The sequence below is a fragment of the Mytilus galloprovincialis genome, chromosome 4 (genome assembly GCF_965363235.1).
Source record: "Mytilus galloprovincialis chromosome 4, xbMytGall1.hap1.1, whole genome shotgun sequence".
NCBI lineage: Eukaryota > Metazoa > Mollusca > Bivalvia > Mytilida > Mytilidae > Mytilus > Mytilus galloprovincialis.
Genome location: NC_134841.1, coordinates 96357777 through 96380853, shown reverse-complemented (window position 1 = coordinate 96380853; position 23077 = coordinate 96357777). Strand labels below are relative to the sequence as shown.

General features: G+C 31.1%; 2 protein-coding genes across 2 annotated transcripts; both read left to right on the top strand.

Annotated features, from left to right (window-relative positions):
• Positions 1-5803: 5803 nt before the first annotated feature.
• LOC143073511 (perlucin-like) lies at positions 5804-9007 on the top strand. Its single transcript, XM_076249120.1, has 5 exons — positions 5804-5907; positions 6394-6497; positions 7777-7870; positions 8271-8478; positions 8908-9007. Exons 1-5 carry the CDS (start codon positions 5877-5879, stop codon positions 8936-8938), a joined length of 468 nt encoding a protein of 155 aa, XP_076105235.1. The 5' UTR covers positions 5804-5876; the 3' UTR covers positions 8939-9007.
• Positions 9008-12266: 3259 nt separating this feature from the next.
• On the top strand, positions 12267-22720 carry LOC143073510 (perlucin-like). Its single transcript, XM_076249119.1, has 5 exons — positions 12267-12415; positions 12655-12743; positions 19900-19993; positions 21307-21532; positions 22503-22720. Exons 1-5 carry the CDS (start codon positions 12361-12363, stop codon positions 22528-22530), a joined length of 492 nt encoding a protein of 163 aa, XP_076105234.1. The 5' UTR covers positions 12267-12360; the 3' UTR covers positions 22531-22720.
• The last annotated feature ends 357 nt before the right edge of the window (positions 22721-23077 follow it).

Sequence of the window (23077 nt, the reverse complement as noted above, 5' to 3'; positions counted from 1 at the left end):
ACACATTAACTACAAGAGGAAAATAACGAAACACCTAACCATCGCTGGACTGAGATCTTAGGAAGGATTTTACTTTAATATCACTATATCTACTACGCACCTCTCACTCTGATTTTATATTTGATTTTCAATATGCCATTTGATCTGTTCTTACCCAGGAACATATATTTTGACTTATACTGTTCCTAGTCTTACTTAGGTACATTTGATTAGAAGTGACCTCCATACCATACCTATACAGTTGTTGTTTATATTAATAAAAAAAAAACCTCACCAAAGATGTCAGGTTTAGCATTTATTATGCGAGACACGCGTATTCGTATTTATTTCTTTTACTTGCATTGGATTGACACTGCTGCTTTTGAATGGTTAATCTTTGCGGGTATCATTAGCTCAATAGTCAGAGCGATTAATAACATAGAAGTGTACTAATTCAAAGTGCTCCCTTCAGTATGAATAAAGTCTAAATAACTAAGGTTTTAACCTTATCTGGTAGTTAACCTATATGCATTTTTGCTGTTCTGTTTATGTCCTTTTTGGTCATATATAGTTCTTAATATTTACCTATTTCTTGTTACCAAATGTCTAGATTTGAGTGTTTCTATAATATGAAGGTAAATCCAGAAAAGCGTTTCAAAAGCACGAAATTTGATAAAGTGGGATTATTTTATTGAAACAGTTGTTTACAATCTGACGATAAAATAATGCCAGTGATGGTTAATATGCATTGACCATCCATTTAATTAATCGTGTTAAGGTTAATAAGAAAACAATCTTTTTATTCATACAAATGATTTCATTGTTGTACATTTACCACTAAATGAAATTTATGACAGGTAGTTTAAACAGTACTTCATAGTTATGTAATATACATCTCTAGTCAATCATAACCCTCTACTTCCCTCAATTATTTGGTTTCTGTAATGACCATTGAGAGATGACAAAGATTTATCAGTTATTTAAGACAGAATATTTTTGACGCATCGTTGTAAATATAATGAAATTTGATGCGACTGTCATACAAGTGAGATGTTTAGCGCTATAAAACCAGGTTCAACACACCATTTTCTACATTTGAAAATGACTACACTAAGTCAGGAATACGACATTTGTTATCAATTCGTTTGATGTGTTTGATATTTGATATATTGCTATTTTATTATGGACTCTCCGTTTTTAATTTTTCTCGGAGTGTGGTATCTTTGTCATTTTACTTTTATTGTTCTTAGTATGCATCTCCATATTGATTTTGACGATTCGGTCTGAATTATGAGAAGTTTTTAGGTTTCCTTGACTCTTTGGCATAAAAAAAACCTAAAAGTCTTCCTCTCTAGTTTCATAAGTTCACTATCATGATGAATCTACAATGATTTTTTTTATGTAATGAAAAATCATGTATAACGAATAGAAGGGCAAACACAGATTTTCAGTAGGGATTGTGTGATTATATTCTTATGCCATGAACATTATTAATAACAATATCTGCCTTATGTGTATTTGACAAAACCTTTCAGAATTTTGGGTCTTCGGTGCTCCCCAACTGTTTATTATTTTACCTTTTTTTAACTTCTACTATTCGAGCGTCCCTGGTGAGTCTTTTGCATGCGTGGTTCTGTTGTGTTGTTTTTTTAATGTGCTGTCCTAGGTTGTTTTAACCGTATTTGGCACAACTTTTTGGAATTTTAAGTCTTCAATGCTCTTAAACTAACTTGATACTTGTTTGGCTTTTTGACTAATTCGATCTGAGCGTCACTGATGAGTTATATCTAGATGAAACGCGCGTCTGGCGTATTAAATTCTGAGCCTGGTACCTTTGATAACTAGAACCATGTCGAAATGTACTATTGTATTGTTTATTTATGTATTTCTCTGTCCTTAATGTTCTTGCATTTATTTGTATTGTAGTCCTGTCATGTAATGTTGTCATTTTAGTGTTATATTTGATATTGCCATAAAAGCGCGAAGTTTGACTATCCACAAAACCATGTTAAAAAAATAACAATGTCCTGTACAAAGTCAGGAAAATAGCAGTTGTTATCTTATAGTTCGTTTCTGTTTGCGTTACATTGGCGTTTGGATTTTTGTTTCACTTTAGGGTTTCTGTTGTTTCGTTGTTTTCCTCTTATAGTTGATGTGTTTCCCTCTGTTTTAGTTTGTAGCCCGGGTTTGTTTTTTCCTCAATCGATTTATGACTTTCGAACAGCGACTACTGTTGCCTTTATTGAATAGATAGTTTTAATCCTGGTATCTGTAATGAGTTTATTTACAACCACTGGTTCGATTAAACTGCTGGTGAAAAATCCCTTCCAAAAGGTATCACTAGCCCAGTGCTTAGCATTTTTGTGTTCACATGAATTACCATTTGATATGGACATCAACTTAAATTAACTGATAATAAAAACTACGAATTTTTCGAGATACTCAAAAGTAAAAAGAGTATCAAATGGTATTATCAAAAGCTCAAACACATAAAACGAATGAAATAACAACTTCCATATTCCTGAATTGGTACAGACATTTCCTGATGTAGAAAATGGTAGATTCAACCTGGTTTTATAGCAAGCTAAACCTCTCACTTGTACGACAGTTGCATAATATATCATTGTAAACAGTATGTGAACAAAGCAATTAGACATAATACTAGTAGGTAAAAAAAAGCAAAAAATAGGGGTACAGCAGTCAACATTGTGTTATAATCTTAATCATTATAAAAACAAACACAGTAATTTCTACCCCATTAATAAACAGTCTTAAAAGTACTTAAATAACCTGTAGAGTGGGAACACAGAACAAGAGAACATAAAACAACATATGGGATAAACATCAATGAGACAGCAACTCAATGGTATATAAAATTAAGACATTGAGACGTCAGTATATAAAAAAAAAATCTGTAACATAACAATAGACATATATTGAAACACCTGTCAGTCTAAACAAAAAGATTATGAATGAATTTAACATAGACGTAAAACTCTATTGTAACTGAGTCAAGAACTTAAAATATTTTTTATCAAAAGACAACATTATTTCTATGTACTTTTACCAATATTTCAGAAACTACGATCTTTCTTTCTCACGGTGATATTTATCATTGTTGTATCATTGTGATTTTTTTTGTCTTTTGTTATATGGACATTATTGATTTAAGTGTTTCTTCTTAACTGATTTATCATTTTCTCCTCTATACAGTTTAATTTTCCACAAACAGAGATTACAAATATGGCAATTTGTTTACAGAAAAACTGGATTTACTTCGACTCAGGATGGTATGCGTGTCTAAAGTCAAGAATATCATCTGGTCTTCTTTGTATATGTTAGGCACATGCTAGTCACGTTGTTGTCGTTTCAGTAAATTTGGGATACATGACAGACCTTTGGTAGTCTGTCTAGCACCTGGCATATTAGAGCATTTGCATTACTGAAGATCGTATATGCTGACCCTGTGATGATCAGGTTGTTAATTTAAACCTAAATGACTGAAATCATTCTCAAATGTTGGTGGAGTTCGTGTTGCCAATTCATAAGTTTTTCCTTTTTTTCTATTCATTAGTGTCATTCATACTTAATGTCTTACTGTTGTGTGGATGTATAAGTTCCTGTCCACGTCTTCACTGTTTTTTTTGGTGTATTATCATTGGTATCTATCCGAAAATTTAAACCTTTTTCAAATGATTTTTTTTAATTTTGTTCTTATGTTGTACTGTTACATTACTATTCCAGGTTAAAGAGATGATTGGCGCTTTCAAACGAGTTTAACAACGCCACATTCTGTATGGACATGTCCTAATTAGGACCATGTAATGCAATGGTTGTCGTTTGTTGCAGTGCAACATATTTGTTTTTCTTTCATTATTTTGTACATAAATTAGGCTGTAAATTTTCTCGTACAAAATTGTTTTATATTCATCATTTCGGGGCCTTTTATCGCTTACTGTGCAGTACAGGCTTTGCTGATTGTTGAAGACTGTACGGTGACCTATAATTGTTAATATATGTGTCATTTGGTCTCTTGTGAAGAGTTGTCTCATTGACAATCATACCACATCTTCTTATTTTAATATTTCAGAAGACAGGGTTGTTCACTTGATCTGAGTTTAGGTAAAGGTACTTATATAAAAGGGCTTTCAGGCTATTTGGCATCACGGGAAAAAAATCAAAATAGCTGTTCAAGATGTCAAATTATTTGTTCTACTACACAGCATGTATGAATACTACAACCAAGTTTTCTATCACACCATATGTATCTTATATGTATACACTAGCCACACAACGTTTTCAAAAATGTATCAAAGGAGTCACAGAAAAAAATTAGAATAGCCTTTCAAGACGTCATAATTATTTGGACCAGTTGGTAGTTGCCATACTGCTTATGTGCAAACTATATTATGTATGATTTTACGTGAAGGAATGGGTATCAGAAAAACATGTTTCCCCAAATTGTGGAATATCATAATAATAAAACAATTAACATTATAATTAGAGCGTGTGTACTGGTAATATACTATATCGGTGTCAACACACAAAAGTGCATCCAAGGTCAAACACAATAATTCAGGAAGTAATGTTAATAGCCTCTCGACAAACGGTGTTGTTGGTGTTTCCCTCAAACAATACTTTGATTTATTGAGAATAATACATATGTTAAATAGTTGATTTTACATAAGTCGGACCTTGTTATTAGTATCTGCTAGCATTTATTTTACAGATTGTCTTTTTCGTGTGGAGTCATGTTTTCGCTCCGTTTAATACAGAATCTGATCTAAATCTTTGAGCTATTATGACTTTTTCAGTCTTAAATTTTCTGCTTAAGATAGTTAGATATGAAATAAAGGTAAACGGATCCCAAATATCGCATTACATGTACATTGAATAATTTTGGCCTTTTTGAACTTGTTGCTAATGAAAGATAGTCTCTAATATTTTGCAGCTTGTGCATGTGTGTTCAGTTAAATTGTCCCTTTTAAAATTGTTATACGATGATGACTGATGTACCCATATTTTGACTATTTATTTATTGTGTCTGTTTAGTTAATGCATCAATGTAAATATAACGGAATTTGATGAGACTGTCATCAAAGTGAGAGGGTTAGCGCTATAAAACCAGGTTTAATCCACCATTTTCTACATTTGAAAATGCCTGTACCAAGTCAGGAATATGACAGTTCTTGTCCATTCGTTTTTCATGCGTTTTGTTATTTGAAATTGCCAAATTATTATGGACTTTCCAAATTGATGTTCCTCTAAGTTCAGTATTTTTGTGATTTTACTTTTTGCCAAGTCCTAAATATTTCTGTTTTATCCACATCGGCTCCCTTTTTTACTTATCTAAACCGGGTGCAATCTATACCATGTCAAACTCTTTTTTCCGTTTTACTATAATAATAATAGCTATTTTGTTGACACAATCTTCCATCAAAATATAATTGTTCCTACAGGTCACCATACGACCTTCAATCAAAAAATCTTGCCGCAAGAGTCGGTTTATTAAATTTTCACTTCATTCTACAGGGAAACATAGGTTAATATAAGTATATTAAACTTATTTTTTTAAAAAGAAAAATACGCTGTTTAACTTTAAACATCTGTAATACAGAAAATGGCGGTCCATATTTCAAAATACCAAATAGCGTTTGGGAGAAAATTGTTGCGAAAATACTTGTAAGTCATGAACAACAATTTTTATCATAAGATATTTTTGCGAAGAAAGCCCAAGATATAGATTAAAGTTAAGAGCTATATATTTTTTTAAAATCTAGAGTGCTGGCCTTACATTTGCAGCGCTGGAATTAATATAATATTATTATTACGTCGGGTCGTGTGTTTTGACACAACGACCTATTTTTCTTATCTAATCTCAATCTGTGTAACTTGAAATGGCGTGTAATATTCTTCTAATTTTGTTTGGTAAGATAATTCAAAGTTTGTTATAGTTATAAACTTTGCTGTAAATATTAGTTTGAATTGAATTGAATTGAATTGAATTGAATTTAAATATGTTAATGCTATAGTTGAATCTGTATTGTTACACAGCGCAGGAGTTGTCCGCTCCAAATAGAATAAAATAGTGTTAAATGTGACGAAACAATATTCGGCTTATTCTTTTCAGTACATACGTCCTGGTATAGTAATACACATGATAGTAGTTAAGTGCATTCACCGAAAGGAGATAAGGAAATATAGTTTTATTCGAACGTGAGTATAGTCATTTTTGACTTCCGACAAACATTGTCAAGGGAAAAGTTATTGTTTACTGCTTTCTTTCCGTTTTATTATCCGGATTATGTTCTTATATTGATGGTTTCGATTTCCAAAAATCCCCTTTCTTTTAGATTTTTTTTCTTTCTAAGTTTACATTTAAATCCTTGATTATGTAATAATTCTAATTTCTAGTTGCCTGTGTCGGTGTAAAAGCCAGCTGTCCTGATGGATTTATTGCGAATGGACAATCTTGTTATATGGAGTTGAATATACCGTCGACATGGGCAGAGGCTTCCGTGAGATTTTACTTATATATAAAACAATTACAATTCTAGTCACATATTATAGGAGTTCAGTCATCTCAACAAAATTTAGGTTCATCTGATATGGGACTATAATTATGTCCCAGATCAGATCCATATGGTCTCGTAGTACATAGGTAACCTCTAACACGAGGAGAATTGAGTTGGGTCCTAGGTTATGTTGTACTTGGTATATATTCCTCCATCTTCGTCATGTTGTCGTGAATATGCATGTTTTCAATCTATCATACCACATGCATAAATATAAATAAAAAGTTATATTTCACATTTTTCAACAATAGTTTTGTATTACTCTGAAACAATAAGGAATTGTCCTTTTTTTTGGCTTAATAAACGTATTGATAAAGTTTGTTCAACCATCGCGTTTTATGTTTCGTCTTATATTTCGTTATGTTATCATTAATTCGTTAACTTATTATTTGAAGCAAGACTTCAACATTTCTTGTTGATATTTTCTAAATAAATTTACTGGGGACTGCAAACAATAGTTTGCTTTTTGCCGGGACCGTTCAAGAATTATTGCCTTCTTTATCTTAACAACAAGTTGAAATATGAGATTAAGTTGTGTTTCTCAATGGTAATTAAGGTACAACCAGACATTATATAATATTCGTTTACGATGGTTTTCAGATTTTCATGGATTCGACATTTACTGTCCAAGAATAATGCCCTTCAAGTTAAAGTCATTTTAAGCAATTCCAATCTTGATGACAATATTCAATATTTGAATATCTTTTTGATTGTAAACACAATTGAATTGAGCAAATAAATTTGCAAGCTCAATTCTGTTAGAATTAAATGGTTTTTTTTTCAAGAGTGTCAACATGGTCTAATGCTACATGCAGGTGTGGCTGTAGTCGATAGATGGTCTCATTGTAGTGAACGTTAACTCACTACCTCCCCTTTCTTTTTATTCATAAAATGCAACAAATACAAACCGATAGACGTTCATAGGATGTGGCAGTCAACAAATCTACACTTAACTAGGTGAAAACGTGTATTATAATGATAAAAAACACCCAGATAACAAACTGAAATGATCATAGAAGTAAACTTATTTTACGTTATAGTGATTAGACATTGCAAGATGTCCGACATATGTCATTAGTTTTTTAAAACTATATTGCGGATTGCAACAAATAATGCGAACGCACACACATTTGAATATTAAAATTGTTGATATAATGTTAGCAATCTTACGAAGGTCTTTTTTTCAGACTGATTCTTACTTTCTCTAACATTTATATTACAGTTTTATTGCACTCTTTTTGAGTCACATTTACTAACTATAGATTCGGCAGTAGAACAAAACATTGTTAGCAGTTTGCTGTCAAGATTTCCTGGACGTATGTACGTTTAGAATTTATTATTCTATATGAAACATTCTTCTTCCTTTCAAATTTTGTATTTGCACTAACCTACTAATGCTATCGTTTTAAATGGATATCAAGTGATGTGGATTTGTTCGTTTGTGAATTTAGAACAAATCCAAGTAAAACCTATGACATCGTGGTAAAATCTTATATTTTCTCATTATGAATGGCAATGTATGTTATGGTCATATCAATAAAACTAAGAATTAAAAGTTCAGTTATATAAAGATGACTTTGTAAATTCGCTAAAAATAAGATTGCAACTCTACTTAGGAATGCAAGGCAGTTCTGAAATATTCCATTCTGTGTTGAATCTCCTTACATTTTCAAGCGTATCTGATTAACAGGATCGTGTTTTTTTTTCTTCAAATAGACTTCTGGATTGGCCTTACCGACATGTTTCAACCTGGTACTTGGATCTGGTCAACAACTAGGACGACTCCAATGTATTCCCACTGGGCCTTGGGTCAACCAAATGATTTTAATGGACAACAGAACTGTGCTTCTATGGACAGGACTCATATGTTCAACTGGACGGCTTTATCGTGTGAAACTAAGGCAGACTTTGTTTGTGAAGCAATGTAAGCAACATAGTCTTATAAGCTCATATTTCCAAAATTGTACATATGCATTGAATTTTCTTTCAAAAGCATAAGTTGATAATGAAAACTATAATATATTAAAAAAAACTATTGAAATTGTTCTAGTGTGAAGGAATTGTTGTTTATTTTGGGAGATGTTCAATCTTAAGCTTTACTTTTCCTGAGAATGTTAAGAAATCATATAAATGGTATGACATTCGAATCCCTTAACCATGATGAGATTTTTCTTGTTTGACACTTCAATATAAAAAAATATATAATGGAATTTACTATTAAACTTGAGTTAGTCTACTTATGTATTATTATAATACAAATCCTTTGTCATTCGTTGTTTAAAATACACTTTTTTATAAAATCGTAGAAAATATTGAAGGATACATTCTAATATGCTTTTTCTTGTAATTTCAGAAAACAAGGCGGAGGCTCAATTATTGGATAGAGCTATATGAACCAATGACTGTATGAAGCAAGCTATCGTAATACAATAATAAATTTCCTAAAAAAAGAAGGCTTTTTTCAATTATTTGTAGGACTTCAAAAAAAGAGACATAGACTTACATTAGAAGGGGTCTATATAGATTGATTAACTATTATTCGCATAAACTTTAATGATGTAATAATTAAGCTTACTTTTAAAACAAATTCACTTATACTTATTTTGTTTATTGAGGTTCATCAACCTTTGTTGAAGAGATTTATTGATCCCAAATATTTTGTCCTTGTGAATCAAGTGCGAGAAAAAATACTGTCTTTCGAAATATACAACAGACTAAGTACTATTAATCTTTATAAAACACTAAGTACTGTTACCATTATTTATCTCGTGGTGATGATTTCAAATTATAAGTGTTCAAGAGAGATACGAGTATCAATTGTAGGTGTGTGAAACTATTTCTGAATAAAGCACATGCTATTAATGGGAGAAGTAATGACGTCATTGTGGAACATCCAAAGCTTTCTGGAATGTATCGAGATCGTATGTTGACTTATTTCACATTTGATCAAACAAAGCAATGACATTCAGATTATGTGTGATATTCAGTATACACTTGAGTTTTAGTATACTACTCTTCTTGATACACTAAGTTGTTGTATACACGACAGAATATCTTATTTTATCAAAGGAAACACAAATTAAATCAGATACACACTTATTCCTACTTTATTTTGAGATTTTTTTTTGCAACGACCTTCATCAGATATTAGGTTCTAGCAATGACATTCATCAAGTAAGCTGCACTGGGTTTCTGTAATGACCTTAATTTTGAAAGATCCACTGGGTTCCTGTAATGAGCTCTACAGTTATGAATCAGCTATGCTACACCAAGTTCCAGCAATGACCTTCATCAGGTAATCTCTATTGGGAAACCAAATAGATAAAATTTTACAAACAGAGTAACAGACCAAATGGACATTTTTAAAATAGAACCAACTTTGCCTTAGTGAGTTGTAGGGTTAGTTAAAGTAAAATTACATAGTCAACACACTGAAGCTTCCAGATCATAGATATGTGCATCAAATCCTTAAAGCAAGGTTATTCTATAAATAAAAAATAAGTTAACATTGCTCAATAATAAACCTGGCTTAAAAAAAATTAAACTAAGAAATAGAAAATAACACAATGTAGTTGCCTGTCTCAAGCCAGGAACCAGTAATGCAGTGGTTGTCGTTGGCATTTGATTTTCGTTCGACGTTGCTGTATAAATCAGACGTTACCCCCCGTAAACACAATCACAAGGACTTTGTTGCGTCGAGATAAATTTGACTATTTATAAAATATGGTATAAATCTAGATTTTGAAAATAAACTCATCATAGATACCAGATTAAAATTTTAGAAATTCGCCAGACGCGCGTTTTGTCTACAAAAGACTCATACAGCACACCATATTAACTTGGCAAACTATTAACATTAGTTGGATGAGCTTTACTCATCAGAATGGCACTTAGCCCATAAAAACCTATAAATAACAATAACAATAAAGCAACAAACAAACAAAACACAATTGTTAATGTACTCATAATTAGTGAAATCTAGTTCAAAGTTCGACAAAAATACCAAGTAAAAGAATTTTGTTTTATAAATCCTCAGGCAAAACGAAAAAAATACGTCTTTATTGTTAAAGTTTTATTTTAGGTGATTTAAAATGGATCACTGGTAGATGAAACATTTTGTATCATTTCATACTTGTACAAATTGAATAAATTATTATTGTGAAAATATCAAGATCTATAGAATTCATTCCAGTACAATTTTACAAAAAATCCAAACAAACAAGTTTGAATGAAAATGGTTTCAGAATGTTTAGAATCTACAGTTTCAGGGCAGTTTTGATTGTATGATTATGCTGCACATGATGTTTAAAAAACTGTTCATGGTCTATATTTCCGTACAAGTTGAATAATTCAGCATATGCTTTATCGAACTTATCTTATCATGAAATGAATTTAGCTTATGATAAACACAATTTATTAAGCCTAGGTTAAAATCAAGTAACATATGCTAAAATCAACAACTATGACCTTGATTCCACACCATAAATACCAGAGAATATGGATTTATATAAAAGTATATAAATACTTGAAGAGATCATCAACGTCTATATTTGAATTGAGACCATCTTCCTCTGATTAATCATTATATTCAATTAACTTTATTCTTTGGCGAGAAGTTCGATGTATTAAGATAGACACATATCTTTTGAAAGTCAACTGAAAGTAAATTACCTGTAGCTGGTGCTTCTGAAAATAGATAAAACAATTACATGTTGCTGTAAATAAACATTCTAAAATAGGACTGATTGAAAAAAAAAACTGTGAATAAAATATGTCGGATATTATTATGTCTATAAAAGGATTGAAATTTTTGATAAGCGCCAGACGCACGTTTCGTCTACAAAAAGTAAAATCACAAAAATACTGAACTCCGAGGAAAATTCAAAACGGAAAGTCTCTAATCAAATGGCAAAAGCAAAAGCTCAAACACATTAAACGAATGGATAACAACTGTCATATTCCTAACTTGGTACAGGCATTATCTTATGTAGAAAATTATGGATTGAGCCTGGGAAAGCTAGTTAAACCAGTCGCATCAAATTCCATTATATTGACAAAACACTCATAAAAGGTAAGAATTCCAAAAAACATTAGTCAACTTTGTGTTATTATCTTAATCACAAAAAAGCCTTTGTAACAGCTAAATGAAGTACGAAGTTGAAGAGTATTGAGGACCAAGAGTTCATAAAAGTGTTGCAAAATTTGGCTACGGTAATCTACTTCTGAGGTAGAAAAGCCTTAGTATTTCAAAAATTCAACGTTTTGTTAACAGCTAATTTGTATTTATGACCGTATCAAAAATAATTTATGTCAACACAGAAGTGGTGCCTACTGGGGTGGTGATATCTTCGGAGAATAAAAACTCCACCATCAGTGGCATCGAGCCAGTGGTTGTAAATAAAATCGTCATATATATCAGGATCGAAATGTTGTACATGCGCCAGACGGGCGTTTCATCTACAAAAGACTCATCAGTGACACTCTAATAAAACAAAGTTAAAATGCTCCAAAAAAGTACGAAGTTGAAGAGTATTCTACGTGACTGAAACTCTGCCAAATTCAAATATATAGAATGTTTAGAACAGAATTCAATTTCAAATCTCAAATATCGTTGATGTTGGGTAAAAAGAGAAAATGAACAATTCGTGAATATCAGTAGATACAGTATTCTCTTTCTAACATTAAACTTGAGTTGTCCTTCCTATTATACATGAACAACTTTCTTTTATAGCTAGTTTCAAAAATCTGTCAGACCAGATACTGTGACCTATGTTGACCTTCAAGAGTATTTAGTTTGAAAGATAAGATGTCTTCTGTCTACAGAGTACTGGTTTGTTTAGTGGTGAATATAATCAGTACCGGTAAGTCTACAATCTATAATTCAACAGAAATCAGAAACAATATAAATATGCTATTCATTAAACAAGTCTTTTATTGAAAAATAATAAAACAAACAAACAATTGATAACATAAACAAAACGATTCGAGCACATTACTTACAAAAACATTTGAGCGCCTAGTGTGTCATTGTCATGCCCCTCTGTCATTATGTAATGTGATATTAGAACAATATATATATTGTACACCGTTTTACTTGTAGCATATGGTGATTGCCCGGATGGATTTCTCGTCCACAAAGAATCATGTTATAAAGAATTTGGAATTAGAGCTACTTGGGCTGAAGCATCCGTAAGTGTGTTTAAAAATCATTTTCACGCCATACACTGTTGGTCCATAATGCCCCTCCCCCTGAATAACAGTTCCCAACACACTGATTTCAGCATAAGGTACAGGGGAGAAAATTAAAACCTTTTTAGATGTTCAACGTCATAGAAAGCTGTGGGAAGTTATGTAGTCGTGTGACGTTTTAAACAATACATGTGAAGACTTTCAATTGATTACCGCTTTTAGCTTTATTTTCAAAGACCTTTTGTCATTACTTTTTATTGAATTTAAATGCTTATGCAGTTTACGGTTTAAACTTGTAAGTCCCACTGTAGATATAAGAAGGTGGGGTATGAGTGTCAATGAGACAACTATTCATCCAAGGAACAATTTTAAAAAGTAAATCATTATTAGTCATTGTACAGTCTTCACAAACACGGAGCTGTGGCTCACACCCGAACAGCAAGATATAAATGGTCTTTAAAATGACTAGTTTAAAACAATTCAAACTAGAAAAACCAACGGTCTATTCTGTGCTGACATGAATTATCATTGATATGGTCATATTCTTAAATTAACTGTTTACAAAACTTTTGATTTTTTGGCAAAACTTTTAGGAATTTTGGTCCTCAATGCTCTTCAACTTCGTACTTTATTTGGCCTTTTTAACTTTTTTGGATTCGAGCGTCACTGATGAGTCTTTTGTGGACGAAACGAGCGTCTCGCGTAAATACAAAATTTCATCCTGGTATTTATGATGAGTTTATCCATGTAAAATTTAAAAAAAAACAAGAAGCGAGAAACACTTATGAACCACAATAACAACCGACAGCCAATGAACATTACTTTCCCGACTTAGAAGTCGCGCAAACACATGCAGCGAGTTTAAACGTAATAATAGGTACTAACCTTCATCCATACCCGAAGAAACAGTGTAACATCACAAAACAGTTGACACTGTCTCAAAATTGCTTTGTTTAACTTAATTTTATTTCTTAATTTCTATACAATACTGCCATTACTGTGTACAGTAAAAAATAAAAGTGTCTTCAGCAAGAAATGAACCCCAGCAGGGCCGTAACTAGCCCCTTTTAATACTGAGGCAAAATATATTCGCCAAGCGTAGCGAGGCGAAAAATTTTTGGCGAGGGGTCTGGGGGCCGCTTAAGGCCCCCAGAAGCTCTGAGAAAAATAACGCAAAATCGTGCATTCTGAGCGTTTCCCGGACTCTTTTTTACATAGAAACGCAAATCATTTTTAGCTATTTTTTCGACAATATTCTGGTCTCAAAGCAAAAACATAGATTCATTGTTATTTAAGACTTTAAAGTTTTAGGGAAATTCAAAACATTAAAAGACCGATATGTAGGATAAAGCTAAAATCTTAATTCTCATAATCATTAATACCGGATCTGTCTGTCTGTTCTTGTTTGTATTGTGCTGACTTGAGATTTTTTATGACTAGATTTAAATATAGTGACAGTCATTAGTGCAGTAATATATATACGTTAAATACTGGTACTGCTCAAGTCGACACTAGGGACCATGTTGACCTCGTTTTACGGTATTTATGATTCTTTCATTATTAAAGACCCTCCAGCAACTATCAAGATGAAGAACAGGAATAAAAACTTTGACCATTGATCATTTGTATTTTTTTCTATACATTGACATTGTGTGCGATCAGCTCCTGTGCACGTGTACTTCATATTCCTTTATTTTCTGTTCAAGGGTCTGAACAGAACGTAATGCAAATTTAACCCTTGAATGTAAAAGGTCATATGGCAATACATTGATGTTTTTTTCAACAAATGATTTGATACCGGGAAATTGGTGGTCTTACTTTAATTTAAACCATGTCAGCTATCTACTTTTATCCACAGGCGCTTGGATATATGATACAGTTATTTTTTTTAATTTTGTTGTTGATTAAGATATTCAATTTTCTATATTTATAATACATATATATCACTTCTGTGCATATCTCACCTACAGAAAATACCTAATTTTGCAATCCATACTAAGAAAAATTGGGTATGGTTTTATATACAAGAAAGGCAGTTTCGTATTCTTTGATATCAAGTTCAATTCTCCATACAGAAACGACCACTTTTTTCTGTGTCCAGTACACTACAAACTCCTCAGAGTCTGAATTGACCAGTTTTTGTGCTCGACCAGTAAAATCGAGCACACATTTTACTCGACTAGTCTCGACATTGTCTCGACTGTACTTAACTGTACTTAAGTGTACTCGACTAGGTCTCGACTTTACTTAATTAGTCTGATTCAGTACTTGATGATCTTTGTGTAGTCTGAAATGGTCTTGACCAAGGCTCGACCTGTCTCGACCTGTCTTGACTAGTCTTGACCTGTCTCGACTAGTCTCGACTCAGTCTCAACCAGTCTCGACCTGTCTCGACTAGTCTTGACCTTCAAATTTAGTTTTGACTGGTGTAAATCAGCCCATCTAACTAAATTAAATATTGATCTTACAAAATTCAAGCTTATTAGTTAGTTTAATTTATTGCTGTGAAATGAAAGAATTTAATTTTACAATATGTAAAAAAAAAATGATTATATAAAAATTCAGATAGGCATCTTTAATTTTTTTTATAACTTTTTCAAATCAACTTGGATTTTCTTCAAACTATGCAGATATCTTAGATATATATCAAGCTTATTGAATCCCATTTCATTTAGTTTTTTGTTGTATTGCTGTAAAATTTAAGAATTAAAGTAATTTTGGTAAAAAAAAGGCTAGGATTTGCAATTCGGACAAAATAGAGATAGTACACTTTAATTTTTTTAATAACTTTTTCAAATCAACTTGGATTTTCATCAAACTATGCAGCTATCTTACACATATATCAAGCTTACTGAATCCCATTTCATTTAGTTTTTTGTTGTATTGCTGTAAAATTTAAAAATTAAAGTAATCTTGGTATAAAAAGCTAGAATTTGCAATTCGGACAAAATAGAGATAGTACACTTATAATTTTTTTAATAACTTTTTCAAATCAACTTTGATTTTCATCAAACTATGCAGCTATCTTACATATATATCAAGCTTACTGAATCCCATTTCATTTAGTTTTTTGTTGTATTGCTGTAAAATTTAAGAATTAAAGTAATCTTGGTATAAAAAGCTAGGATTTGTAATTCGGACAAAATAGAGATAGTACACTTTAATTTTTTTAATAACTTTTTCAAATCAACTTGGATTTGCATCAAACTATGCAGTTATCTTACATATATAACAAGCTTACTGAATCCCATTTCATTTAGTTTTTTGTTGTATTGCTGTAAAATCTAAGAATTAAAGTAATCTTGGTATAAAAAGCTAGAATTTGCAATTCGGACAAAATAGAGATAGTACACTTATAATTTTTTTAATAACTTTTTCAAATCAACTTTGATTTTCATCAAACTATGCAGCTATCTTACATATATATCAAGCTTACTGAATCCCATTTCATTTAGTTTTTTGTTGTTTTGCTGTAAAATTTAAGAATTAAAGTAATCTTGGTATAAAAAGCTAGGATTTGTAATTCGGACAAAATAGAGATAGTACACTTTAATTTTTTTAATAACTTTTTCAAATCAACTTGGATTTTCATCAAACTATGCAGTTATCTTACATATATAACAAGCTTACTGAATCCCATTCCATTTAGTTTTTTGTTGTATTGCTGTAAAATCTAAGAATTAAAGTAATCTTGGTATAAAAAGCTAGAATTTGCAATTCGGACAAAATAGAGATAGTACACTTTAATTTATTTAATAACTTTTTTAAATCAACTTGGATTTTCATCAAACTATGCAGCTATCTTACATATATATCAAGCTTACTGAATCCAATTTCATTTAGTTTTTTGTTGTATTGCTGTAAAATTTAAGAATTAAAGTAATCTTGGTATAAAAAGCTAGGATTTGCAATTCGGACAAAATAGAGATAGTACACTTTAATTTTTTTAATAACTTTTTCAAATCAACTTTGATTTGCATCAAACTATGCAGTTATCTTACATATATATCAAGCTTACTGAATCCCATTTCATTTAGTTTTTTGTTGTATTGCTGTCAAATTTAAGAATTAAATTAATCTAGGTCAAAAAGCTAGAATTTGCAGTTCGAACAAAATAGAGATAGTACACTTTTAAGCTTTTTAATAACTTTTTCAAATCAACTTGGATTTTATTAAAACTATTTAGCTACCTTGGTGATCTTACTAAATCCCAGCTTGTTATGAAGTTTTAAAATATTTTTTTGTCAAATTTAATGACATGACACTATACATGATTTAATTACATCAGTACACGTGAGTTTTACAGGTAAAAAGAAAGCCCTACTTTTCTTAAACTTGTGTATTACTTATCTAGTGAATTAAAAGCCCAGCGATTTAGATTTAACAGGATGTTGCAACTTTGAATAAATGTTATTTAGAATTTAAAACTCTTTGGTAGATGTGATCTTTTTAATAAGTTTGCCCCAAGCAGAAGGTATTGCTTTATAAATCACCACAAATCAGAAGAACTATTTTAATAATTTCTAATGTTTCATCCCTTTTTGATATATTTATATAGTGTATATCAAAAGGAATAAAACATTAAAGGAATTATATTAATATTTTATATATACTTTTTCCCAAATTATGAGAAAAGATATATTTCTAATATCGTAGCTTTTTGACCTAGGTTAATTAAATTCTTAAATTTGACAGAAATACACCAAACAAAATAACAACCTATGATTCAGTAAGATCAATATATTGCAAAGATATTTGTAGAGTTTGATGAAAATCTAAGTTGATTTGAAAAAGTTATGAAAAAAATTAAAGTGTACCATCTCTATTTTGTCAAAACTGCAAATTCTAGCTTTTTTTTACCTAGATTAAATTAATTCTTAAATTTTACAGCAATACAACAAAAAACTAAATGAAATGGGATTCAGTAAGCTTGATATATATGTAAGATAGCTGCATAGTTTGATGAAAATCCTAGTTGATTTGTTAAGTTATTAAAAAAATTAAAGTGTACTATCTCTATTTTGTCCGAATTGCAAATCCTAGCTTTTTATACCAAGATTACTTTAATTCTTAAATTTTACAGCAATACAACAAAAAACTAAATGAAATGGGATTCAGTAAGCTTGATATATATGTAAGATAGCTGCATAGTTTGATGAAAATCCAAGTTGATTTGAAAAAGTTATTAAAAAAATTAAAGTGTACTATCTCTATTTTGTCCGAATTGCAAATCCTAGCTTTTTATACCAAGAAATGGGCAAGATTACTTTAATTCTTAAATTTTACAGCAATACAACAAAAAACTAAATGAAATGGGATTCAGTAAGCTTGATATATATGTAAGATAGCTGCATAGTTTGATGAAAATCCAAGTTGATTTGAAAAAGTTATTAAAAAAATTAAAGTGTACTATCTCTATTTTGTCCGAATTGCAAATCCTAGCCTTTTTTTACCAAAATTACTTTAATTCTTAAATTTTACAGCAATACAATAAAAAACTAAATGAAATGAGATTCAGTAAGCTTGATATATATCTAAGATATCTGCATAGTTTGATGAAAATCCAAGTTGATTTGAAAAAGTTATAAAAAAAATTAAAGATGCCTATCTGAATTTTTATATAATAATTTTTTTTGTACATATTGTAAAATTAAATTCTTTCATTTCACAGCAATAAATCAAACTACCTAATAAGCTTGAATTTTGTAAGATAAATATTTAATTTAGTTAGATGGGCTGATTTACACCAGTCAAAACTAAATTTGAAGGTCAAGACAAGTCGAGACAGGTCGAGACTAGTCAAGACAGGTCGAGACAGGTCGAGCCTTGGTCAAGACCATTTCAGACTACACAAAGATCATCAAGTACTGAATCAGACTAATTAAGTAAAGTCGAGACCTAGTCGAGTACACTTAACTACAGTTAAGTACAGTCGAGACAATGTCGAGACTAGTCGAGTAAAATGTGTGCTCGATTTTACTGGTCGAGCACAAAAACTGGTCAATTCAGACTCTGAGGAGTTTGTAGTGGTAGCATCGTATATTCTTAAAACATTTTCTCGCAAAATGCCTGGACATAGGTAGACATGCAACATTACACAATGTGACACGTTTACAATTGAAAATCAACACTCAGACTAGTCATTAAGTAGGACAATAAATAAAGAAAAGACAAACCCGGGACACAGAAATACAAACAATAGACCATCAACTCTGAAAACCAAAAGTAAAATAGAAACATGGATTACAAAAAATATGCAAGGGCGACATCAGAGAGTGAAGAGAACTTGCTTCTTGCAAGACACTTTCAGTGAAAACAATTTGATATGAAGACAATAATATGAAGACAATCTTTTGTTTTAATTTTTTTTTTTTTTTTTTTGGAAATTTAAAACATGAGGCATTTGCCTCATTTGCCTCAATGTAGTTACGGCCCTGCCCAGAAGGAAAATAAGCTGATCTATATATACAAGTCAACCACTAAGTAAAAGGAATACTATAGTGACGTAAATCACACTATTGTCCAATGTAGTAAAATCCTACGTATATCACAACACAATGATAACTTTGGTAAGAAATCACAAGAATAAAGCTTTTTATCTTAGAAAAGTTAAAAGCTATGAAAACTCACTAAATATACCGAGGTCATAATGTTTTACGTTAGGCTCACTTTTCTTATACATAAGACTCATAAGTAGCGCTCGAATCAAAATATTTTGGAGACAAAATCAAAAAAGTTGAAATGCATTTTAAACCAAAATTTCCAAAAAGTTGTTCAAAAGACTCCATGACAATCTATCAAACCTGCCAACATTTCAAAATGCACATGAGGGTTTTACGTGCAAGATGGGCCTTCAAATTTATTTTTATGTTGTGTATTTGCTTCTTCATACTTTTACAATGCTTTACCAATGCCATGGTAAACTTGATTGTTTGGTTTTAAATTGAAAACAAAATTGCTTATTCAAAATATCCGATTGGGAGTCTCCATGACTCCATGGGGGAAACCCCCGTAAATTGTGACAGTTGGCAAGTATGATCTATGTCTTTGGTTAAAAAAAAACCCTAAGTATTCCGAGTAATTCAACATTTTATAAATATTGTTGTAAATTTATTGAAAAAAACTCGTACCAATTACCAAAATTTGTATATTTTAGATGATATGCAAAGTTTATGGTGGGTATTTAGCTAACATCGACACTGACCAAGAACAACTTTACGTTGCAAGCTACTTAGCAAGGTTAGGGAAAGGCAAGTAATCTAAATAAATCTAAAAAGGCATGGGTACATGCTTTAAAAAGACAAACTAGAGGCTTTGTAGAGCCTTTGTCGCTCACCTGGATTTATGTTCATCTTATATAATGGTTACTTTCTAACATTGTAGACTAGAATACCAGTATTAATTACGACTTAAATCTCTTTTTTGTTTCTCATTTACTGCTAATGATATTTATTGTTAATAGTTTCGGTCTATCATTTATAATGTTTAAATGAAAAAAAAGATATTTAAGTAAAGTAAGAACATTAGACTCTTATTAACTGTTGGCAGAAAATTTCGCCTTAAGTAGTACTTTTTTGTTACTTACAATTTATCTTTATCCACCAAAATGTTCACTTAAAGTGACAAATGACATCAAAGGTAAATCTAGACAATTAAATTGTGGTTTGAGTTATTTCCCTTTAAATGTAAATGGGTGATGTTTTAATCATTATTGAAACGGATATATTTGAATTAGAATGCTGATTATTTGATAATTTGTGATGAATCTATTTACCAATTTAAAGTGCAGTTACTGGAGGAAATAGATGCGAGGTTATGAAGGAAAATACAAAGTCTAAATCTTTATTAGATTTAGCATTTTGAAATCAATTTAAAATTAATTTTGCACCCTAATTTTTACCCACTTAAAGCACAGCCAAAAATACAAATTCTAAATACACAATTAGATTTAGAATATCAAAGAACCCTGATATTTCAAGATAACTTAAACCCCATTGACATTGGTCAGAAATAAGGAATTCAATCAGAGTTTCAACAAAAGGCTGTCAGATTGACAGCAAACCGGATTTCACTGCATTAAAATAATATTTGCAAATCTAGACTCCCAAACAGGATCTAAGTAAATAATAATAAAAAAAAAAATACTTCGCTGAGAACAGCTGGATATGACCGCAGAGGTCCAACCCTGAACAGTTGGGGCAAAAATGGATACAATATTCGCGCTTGATACTGGTCTGAATTTGGTTTGTAATTAAAAATTTGACACATAATAGGTTTTTGGCACAGAATAACTGTAGTCAAAGAACTTAAAATTGGTTATATGAATCGAATTTATAAAAATTCAAATATGTGCCTACCTATCTAAAATAAAATAATATGACAGGTTAAGGGAAACAAAAGGTATATTATAGATAGGCTTAAACGTGCGTCTGGCGGACTAAATTATAATCCTGGTACTTTTGATAACTAATTAAACGAATGGATTTGTCCATTTATGAAAAAGAGGTAGTCAATTTTATTGAAAAAAATATTTAATTACCTTTGGTTGTTCCAATTAATTTAGATGCATTCACACCTGGAAAGTTCTGGTTAGGAGGATCTGATATTCAGACAGAGGGAATATGGGTATGGACACATGGTAATGACCAATTTGTTTTCACTAATTGGCAGTCAGGAGAACCAAGTAATAGTCAAGGCATAGAGAATTGTGTGGAGTTCGAATTTTCTACTAACTTTAAATGGAATGATAATGACTGTCAGGATAGACTTAACTTTCTGTGTGAAATACCGTAAGTATGACTATCCACATTAAAGTTTCTACGTGAACTATCGTTAGTACACGCAATAAACTTTCTATGTGACCCAGGTGAACTATTTTTATTATCAATACTACACTTTCAATGTAGATTACCGCAAGTATCAATACTAGTCTTTCAATGTAGATTACCGCAAGTATCAATACTAGTCTTTCAATGTAGATTACCGCAAGTATCAATACTACACTTTCAATGTAGATTACCGCAAGTATCAATACTACACTTTCAATGTAGATTACCGCAAGTATCAATACTAGTCTTTCAATGTGGATTACTGCAAGTATCAATACTAGTCTTTCAATGTGGATTACCGCAAGTATCAATTCTAGTCTTTCAATGTGGATTACCGCAAGTATCAATACTAGTCTTTCAATGTAAATTACCGCAAGTATCAATACTACACTTTCAATGTAGATTACCGCAAGTATCAATACTAGTCTTTCAATGTAGATTACCGCAATTATTAATACTAGTCTTTCAATGTAGATTACCGCAAGTATCAATACTAGTCTTTCAATGTAGATTACCGCAAGTATCAATACTAGTCTTTCAATGTAGATTACCGCAAGTATCAATACTACACTTTCAATGTAGATTACCGCAAGTATCAATACTAGTCTTTCAATGTAGATTTCCGCAAGTATCAATTCTAGTCTTTCAATGTGGATTACAACAAGTATCAATACTAGTCTTCAATGTGGATTGAAGTTGATAATTTATAAATGATATATCCCATTATTGAAATTATTTTTTTTGTGGGTAATTGTAACAGTGTTTGTTAATGCATACATTTATTCCAGTTTTATAACAAAATTTGTGAGCTATTAACAAAATGAATTTAAAACATTAAGTACAAAACAACAAACAATTCAATTGGTCATCAACAATTGGTAAATTTCATTGACTCGACCTTATTAGTAAATATAATTTTATAATTTAACAGGTCAAACCAACCACAGATAATTGGATGATAGTGATGTATTGGCCTGACAGTCAACAGCTATTTACAATTTATATACGAAAACACTATTGAAATTAAACTTTATATAAGTACTACACAAACTTATTTGAAGGATTGTATTTAGGTTCAAAGTTAGATTTTGACAAAAATGGTTTAAACTTAATAACTTTTGGCAGGTTGGGATAAACATAGTCTCTAAAGGTTTTTCCTTCATTGTCTCATAGATATCAGGACTGAATTTTATATATACGCCAGACGTGCGTTTCGTCTACAAAAGACTCATCAGTGACGCTCAAATCCAAAAAAGTTTAAAGACCAAATAAAGTACGAAGTTAACGAGCATTGAGGAACAAAATTCTTAAAAGTTATGCTAAATACAGCTAAGGTAATCTTTGCCTGAGGTAGAAAAGCCTTAGTTTTTCACACATTCAAAAGTTTTGTTAAAAGTTAATTTATAAGAGAGGGACGAAAGATACCAAAGGGACCGTCAAACTCATAAATCTAAAACAAACTGACAACGCCATGGCTAAAAATGAAAAAGACAAACAGAAAAACAA